Genomic DNA, 7424 nt, shown 5'->3' with positions numbered 1-7424 from the left:
AACATCGGTTTGTGTGGCAATGGTTTGATATTTTTTTGTAATATTGGCATAGGTACGGTTAGGTATACTCGGTGCAATTAATTTTCTAGCCTCCTGATAACTAACTCTGTTTTCAACTTTATATTTCACAATTTTTTTCTCTGTTTTCCACCTCTCACATGTCTTAGAGTAGGCCGGATGGTTGCCTTTGCAGTTGGGACAGATCATTTCTTTCACCGAACAATCACTTTGAATGTGATCGGAGGATCCACAGTTGGGACAAACTGGGTTGCTTCTGCACGTTGTTTGAGAGTGGCCATACTTCTGGCATTTATAACATCTCAACGGATTGGGTATGAAAGGACGAGTGCGGCAAAGTAGATATCCAGCTTTTATTGATGAGGGTAGGCTTGGACTGTTGAATGTAAGAATGATATTTCTGGTAGGTGTGAGAATATTGTCTTTTTTTATCATAATTCTTTTTACAGCTATTACATTTTGCTCCTGAAGCTCTTCTTTAATTTCTTCCTCCGTCACATTCATCAGGTCCCAACTAGATATTACACCCTTTGATGTATTTAGGGTTGCATGTGGAGTTACTTTCACTGGAATACCAGCGAAAGTTGTCTTTTTAAGTAATTTTTCAGAGTGTTTGCCATTTATAGTTTCAATAAGTAAGTCCCCTGATTGCAGTCTCTTAACCGTCTTGGGAGACCCTGCAATACTTTCCAGGTGTTTTTGGATTAAAAAAGGGGATAGCTTACTGAGAGGCTGGTCAGATAGCGAGTGCATGATTAAGAATGCAGGTAAGTCTGTCGCCGAGGGATTGGTTTTCAACCTCTTTGCTTGCGACGAATCATGGTCATGGTCATTTTCTGTGGTTGGCCGACAGCTCGACGGCTCTAGAGTTGGAAACATACTTTGTTCCATGTTGGCTCCTCTTAGCCCCTGGCAGATGAACTTTTCTGCCAAGGTTACCGGCCCCGCCACGGGGAGGCAGGAGCAGTGCCTGGTGTGACCAAGCGAAAAGTAGTAAGTGGTTAGTAGTAAACTAGAAGAAACAAAGAAAGGTGCCTTTCCTTTCTTGCTCTGTACAAGTGTTTTTGTAACAAGAGCTGTTTTTAAATGAATAGATTTATTAACGTGAAGAACTCAAAATAACTATAAATCACTTTTGAGAAATCGCAGTAATAGCACAGAGTAATCGCTCAGTCACAATCGCTTGGCACCCGGGGCCGACTGTTTTGTGTTTTCCATTACTGCTCCTTTTAGCCCTGGGAGAGTGGATTTCTTCTCCCAGACTTCCAGCCCCGCCACGTGGAGGCAGGAGCGGTGCCACCAGTGACCAAGCGATAAACTGTAGCCATGATTCCTTTTTGGCTTTTCTTCTAACTTGCCTAGCTTTTGACTTTAGCCTTTTATACTGAATAAGGTTGTTGGTAGTTGGGAACTTCCGGAACAGGTTCCAAGCTTTATTTTTTTCCTTTTTGGCATTGGTACAAGCTTCATTCCACCAGTGTTTAAGGTTTTTGTGTTTAAATGTGGAGGCTTGAGGTATTGCTTCGGAGGCAGTGGTCAGTATTTGTCTGATAATATGCTCTGTGGCATCATCAATGGATTGTAGTTTGATCAATTGGCTATCAAAAGAAAGACAGGTTGAAAACATTTTCCAGTCTGCTCTGGAGAATTTCCATTTTGAGCGATTATCAGGATATGATGTTTGAAGCGTTTGGATTCTGCATATGATCGGAAAGTGATCACTGTTGTGTGGGTCGTTTAATACTCTCCATTCTATACTAGGGTATAATATGGGGGAACAGAGTGTTAAATCAATTGCTGACATAGATCCAGTGGGAAGGTGAGTATAAGTATTTTCACCAGTGTTCAGTAATGTTAGATTCAGTTGGTCTAGTATCGTCTCGATCAAGTGTCCTCTACTGTCCATGTGGTCTGATCCCCACAATGGATGATGCGCGTTGAAATCACCAAGGATACAAAAAGGTGGTGGTATCTGTCTTATAAGGTCTTCTAGTTCTTTAAACGTGCACATCTTGTTAGGTGGAAGGTACAGAGATACTAGAGTTAGAATTTGCCCAACTGATACACGTACGGCAATGGCTTCTAAGTGGGTTTGAAGCGGAATGTTTCTAGATGGAATTTTACAGTCAACTAGAATCGCGACGCCTCCACGTGCGGATAATGAGGAGTTTCTATCTTTTCTGTATAATGTGAAATTTCTGATTGATGGAGTGACTTGTGGAGTTAGGTTAGTCTCTTGTATGCAAACGGCTATAGGACCATATCGGGAGATTAAATCATAGATGTCATCGGTATTGCTGCGTAAACCTCTACAATTCCGTTGAACAATGTTCTGCATTATCGGGGTTTGAGGAGGGAAGGCGAGTCTGTCTGTTTCTTGTGATTGGGTTGCTTTTGACGGTCGTATTTCATTTTATCTTTTCTAGGATAATTGGGACGTCCGGAATCTGTACCCTCTTCTACTTCATCAGTTTGACCTGATGAAAATCCAGTCTCCATATCATCTTCTGCATGAAGGTCAAGTACTGTTTCATCGTGTGCAGTTATATTTTCAGAGTCCATTCTATTTAAGTTTGCCTTTTGTAATTCAGTGGCTTGTTGCCTTCGTGATTTATTTGACATTTTATCACATGATTTTATTTTAGGCGGAACTGTGATAGGGGTATTGCTTATTTCATCAACTACAACGGGTTTGCTGGTAGGTTGAGATGTTGATAGCACAGATCGTGCCCATTCTGCAATGGATGTATTGGGCGGAATTGATACATCAGTTTGGGTTGAAACAGCTTGGCATTTTAGTGTAATGGCAGCGTACGTGGTTTTTGGGACAGTTGATTTTATTTGCTTTCTTGCTTCTTGATATGTGACCTTATTCTCAGTCTTGTACTTTTGTATTCTTTTTTCAATTTTCCAGAGTTCGCATGATTTTTAGTATGCTGGATGGTCATTCTTGCAATTTGGACATTCCGGAGCCTTTGCAGTGCACTCTGTTTGTGAATGGTTTTTTGACCCGCAGTTAGGACAAGTATTTTCGCCTCTACATGTTGTTTGGGAGTGACCAAACTTTTGGCACTTGAAACATCTTAAAGGGTTTGGAATGTATGGGCGGATACGGCAGTTTAGGTAGCCTGCTTTAACTGAGGTCGGCAAATTTGGTGTACTAAAGGTCAGTATAATATTACGTGTAGGAACAAGTTTGTCATCCTTCTTTATCATAATTCTTCTTGCTTGAGTTACTTTCTGTTCTGCTAATTCCACGACTATCTCCTCTTCAGTTACGTTCAACAAATCCCACTCACTTATTACTCCTTTTGAGGAGTTCGAGGTGTTATGTGGTGAGACTTTGATTGGGATTCCGCTTATAGATGTCATTTTTAGTAAAAATTCTGAATGCCTTGCTTGAGTGATCTCAATTAAGAGATCTCCTGATTGCAGCCTTTTCACCATTTTCGGTGTACCTGCTGCATTCTCCAGACATCTCTGGATGACAAAGGGAGAGAGTCTGCTTAGCGGCTGAGTCGATAAAGAATGTACAATCAGAAAAGCTGGTGGTTCTGATTTGTTACAGTCTTTTTTCATTCTTTTTGCCAGATTGGGGATCGTCTTCCATTCTTCGAGTCTCAGTATGTTGAGAGCCTGTCGGCTCTAGTGGTGGACATGTATCACAGTCCATTGTTGCTCCTTTTAGCCCTGGGAGTGAGCGCTTTTCCTCCCAGATTTCCGGCACTGCCACGTGGAGGCAGGAGCGGTGCCACCTAGTGGCCAAGCGGTTGGAGAGGTTAGTTTGTTAGTGCAAAAAGTTAATAAATATACTAGGAAAAGAAAGGTAATTTTCCTTTCTGGGTTCTTACTTAGGATCTGTTAAGTACAGAACCACTTACAGAGAAATGAGTATGAGAAACGCACTGGAAAGAAAATATAACAAAGTCACTCGGAAATAGCACTATATATCGCTTTGGAAAATCGCTTGGACACTATCGCTTGGCACTCGGGGCCATATAAATTGGAGTATTCACTATTTTTTCTTGTTTTTTGTGCATTAAATCCACTAAGTGATTCTTTTGGCAGCATGGAAATTTCAGTTTTGAACTTCTACTGATTTATATTGGATCACTGCTTGTGCATATGATGGCTTGTTTGTAGGCCATGGCTGTATTATTCTTCTTGCTTCTTGGTACGTTGTGTTGTGTTCTGTTTTGTATTTCTGAATTAGTTTCTCTTGTTTCCATTTTTCGCACGTTTGTGAGTAGGCTGGGTGTTCCCCTTTACAGTTTGTACATTTCAAGGTGTTGGCAGAGCAATCAGTAGTCTCGTGTTCATTAGAACCACATTTTGCACAGGTAGCCGAGTATCTGCATGCCATTTGCGAATGTCCAAATTTCTGACATTTGTAACATAGCAATGGATGTGGTATGTACTGTCTTACTCGGCAGTTCAGATATCCTGGTTTGACTGTTGTTGGAGGTTTCGGAGTATTAAAGGTTATGATTACTGTTCTTGTTGGAATTATATTTCCATCCCTTTGGATATTAATTCTCTTCACTCCTGTTACCCCTTGGCTTCTTAATTCTTCTGTGAGCTCTTCTTCTGACACATTTAAGAGGTCCCACTCGGAGATCACTCCTTTGGAAGAATTCAGAGTGTTGTGTGGTGTCGTTGTTGTCGTTGCTAGCAACGTCTGGGAGTGATTAGGACTTTCTGTTTCCACTAGTATGTCCCCGGATCTCAGGCGTCGAACAGACTTGGGAGATCCTACTAGACCCTCTAATGTTTTCTGAATTACGAAGGGAGAAATACGTCCTAATGTCTGATCTCCTGTCGCACGTATAACAATGCATGTCGGTATTTTTGGTGGGTCCATATCTGTCTTCTGTCTCTTTGTCTTTTCTGTGTCTCTACTTTGTAGGACTTTCTCTTGAAGCCCTGTAGTATCAGTAGTTATTTTACTACTCATGTTTGCTCTTTTGGCCCTGGGAGGGTTACTTTCCTCTCCCAGGTTACCAGCCCCGCCACGTCGAGGCAACAGCAGTGCCACTTAGTGACCAAGCGGCTACTGTGTTAGGTCAGTAAAAGTGAGATTAAGAGAAAAAAAATAAGAAAGATGAGTTTCCTTCCTGTGTCTTCACTTACTGATTGTAAGACAAAGAGCTGTTTCACTAAAAATAAAAGGAAGTTAACGATGAAAATTAAAGAAACTGGTATATTTTTTTCTAACTCTCTATAAATCGCTGGGAATTGCTTAGTCACTAATAAATCGCCTGGCACCTGGGGCCCGTTTGGAAGGATCACTTTATAATTCGCTTAAGAAAAATCGCTTGGTCCCTATCGCTTGGCACTCGGAGCCCTTACACGAATGAATACCCTGAAAATATTAAAAACAGCCGAAAATGATGTAAATGAAAATTAAACTGACTGCTGATTTTCTGGTGACGATCAAGAAAGTTATCACGCGTGCATTTCCACAAATGGAAAAAACGAAGCTGAAACACGGAAGAGACCTAACTTTAATTTTAAGGTAGCTGAAACCAAGTTTCTTTCTCTGTCGTTCTTTGTCAAAATGAAAATAAAAATTTACACCCGTTGTCGAAGATATTTTTGTCTTTGCGAAATACTCGCAAATTGTTGTCGTGCATCCAACATTTATTGTAAAAAACTGCTTTTTTGTAAATAATAATAACTACTAATAAATAAACAGGAGACAACTGGTAAGTTGAGCTTATTTATTATCACTTTACATTAATAAACTTTGCTTTGCACATTAATCCTCTTCATCTGACGATGAGTGACTCACCACTTGAAAGCGTCTTCTTTCTGATTTTTTGCTAAAGGAAGAATACTTGATGTTACTTGGAGTTCTGATGCATCTTTCATTGTTAAAGTAATACACAACACAAAAGTATAAATTGTATTAATTTGTGGCTTTTTCGCTCTAAAGTTTAAAAATATCACATCTTTCTTCATCTCTCATATTATAGAAAAAAATTCACATCGAGTTTTTCAACTCTCATACGCGGGATACCTACACACCTGCAGATAAGCTCACAGTATATTAACTAAACGATATTGTCTGGGTGGTGGAGAGACTCAAATAAGTACATAAGTAACAACACACTCCTTATAATTAGAAGTGTTGTTCATTTAAAGTGCAAGAGTGGGTAACTCGTTGGGAAGGATTTCAAAATATAAGACCTAATGCAAAAATGCCATTTTTAAAAAATTCATTTATTCCAATAAGGCAAAATATTGTTGTTGTTTTTTTCTATCTAATTACGTATAGAAATGAAATTTTTGAACTAATTTATCGTGCTATTAATGTTTTAAATATTACTATTGGGATAAAATAAAAGAAAGCCTTTCTGAAATTCTCTGTTCATTACTGATGACAGATATCATTTAAAGATATACAATTTGTAATTTACTGGAGATTTTCCAGCAGGTGAACCATATGCCTGCGACGAGTTACAATTTACCAAGGGGCGTAATTTACCAAAACAGTTTGATTTGTTTGTTTTTCTGTTTAACCGCGTATCAGCAGCTCTGGCCATAGTGGGCCATATGTAGGGTGTGAGGTTAGCTCAAATCACAAATGTGGTAAAAACAAAATGTCTGGTTTAGACCACCATAGCGAGCCAGCCTCTTGTGATGGAGAAGGGTGAGCAGTGAATCATTGCTTTGCTTCATGGATGTTGTTGTTGTTGTTTTGGTGTTTATTGGCGCATCGACAACGGAGATTGCTTCATGGAGAAGTTGGTTCGTATTGGTCTGCTACTGAGCTGCGTATTCCTCGGTAGTTAATAAAAGGAAACGACGTGAGTTGTCAGGTTCGATGAATAGCTTGTGAACTGGAAGTAGATCTTCATATATACAGCTCTCTGGGGTTCTCGACGAAATTGGCCTCTCGCGTTCTGCTTTTAAATCAATGCACAGCTGCTCAGCTGTTGGTCATTGTTGTTGTTGTTGGTATTGGGCTTAACGACACAAGGGCTACTGAGGCCAAATTGTGTCTGTTCATTGTTTATTTACAGGCAACATTTAGTTATAGTGGTTAAATCATATGCCCCTGTACAAGCCAATATGTTTTAGATACAATAAAAGTTCTTCAATATTTGCTTCATTTCTATGAAGTGTGATAAATCATGAGAGATGTTCAATGTGGAGGGAGAGAGACTGAAAAGAGTTAGAGCGGATGGTTGAATGTAAGGGACAATTAACCAGAAAATAATAGACTGTAAGTTGCGTCAGACAAGATGAACACTGAGGTGGGTTTTCTCCCAATAGTAGGAAGAGATGTGCAAGATGAGTGTGTCCAATTCTGAGTCTTGCCAATATCACTTCCTCTCTTCTGTTTCATCGGAAGCCAAGAGAGCCACAGCTTTGGATCTCGTTTTATCTGGTAAAGTTTATTG

At 39.8% G+C, this 7424-nt stretch overlaps 1 protein-coding gene across 1 annotated transcript in view; it reads right to left on the bottom strand.

Moving 5' to 3' along the window:
- Nucleotides 1-5770: 5770 nt before the first annotated feature.
- LOC150081564 (uncharacterized) overlaps nucleotides 5771-7424 on the bottom strand; it is a 52083-nt gene continuing 50429 nt past the window's right edge. Inside the window, exon 6 of the mRNA XM_090379590.1 lies at nucleotides 5771-5840. Coding sequence (XP_090235716.1) covers nucleotides 5806-5840 — 35 coding nt within the window. The 3' untranslated portion in view covers nucleotides 5771-5805. The remainder of the gene's footprint in view (nucleotides 5841-7424) is intronic.

Source organism: Mastigoproctus giganteus, chromosome 8 (assembly GCF_048544385.1).
Source record: "Mastigoproctus giganteus isolate SK-2022 chromosome 8, ASM4854438v1, whole genome shotgun sequence".
In the NCBI taxonomy this organism is placed as follows: Eukaryota; Metazoa; Arthropoda; class Arachnida; order Uropygi; family Thelyphonidae; genus Mastigoproctus; species Mastigoproctus giganteus.
Note: the sequence above shows the minus strand (reverse complement) of the source record. Positions and strands in the feature narration are given on the sequence as shown.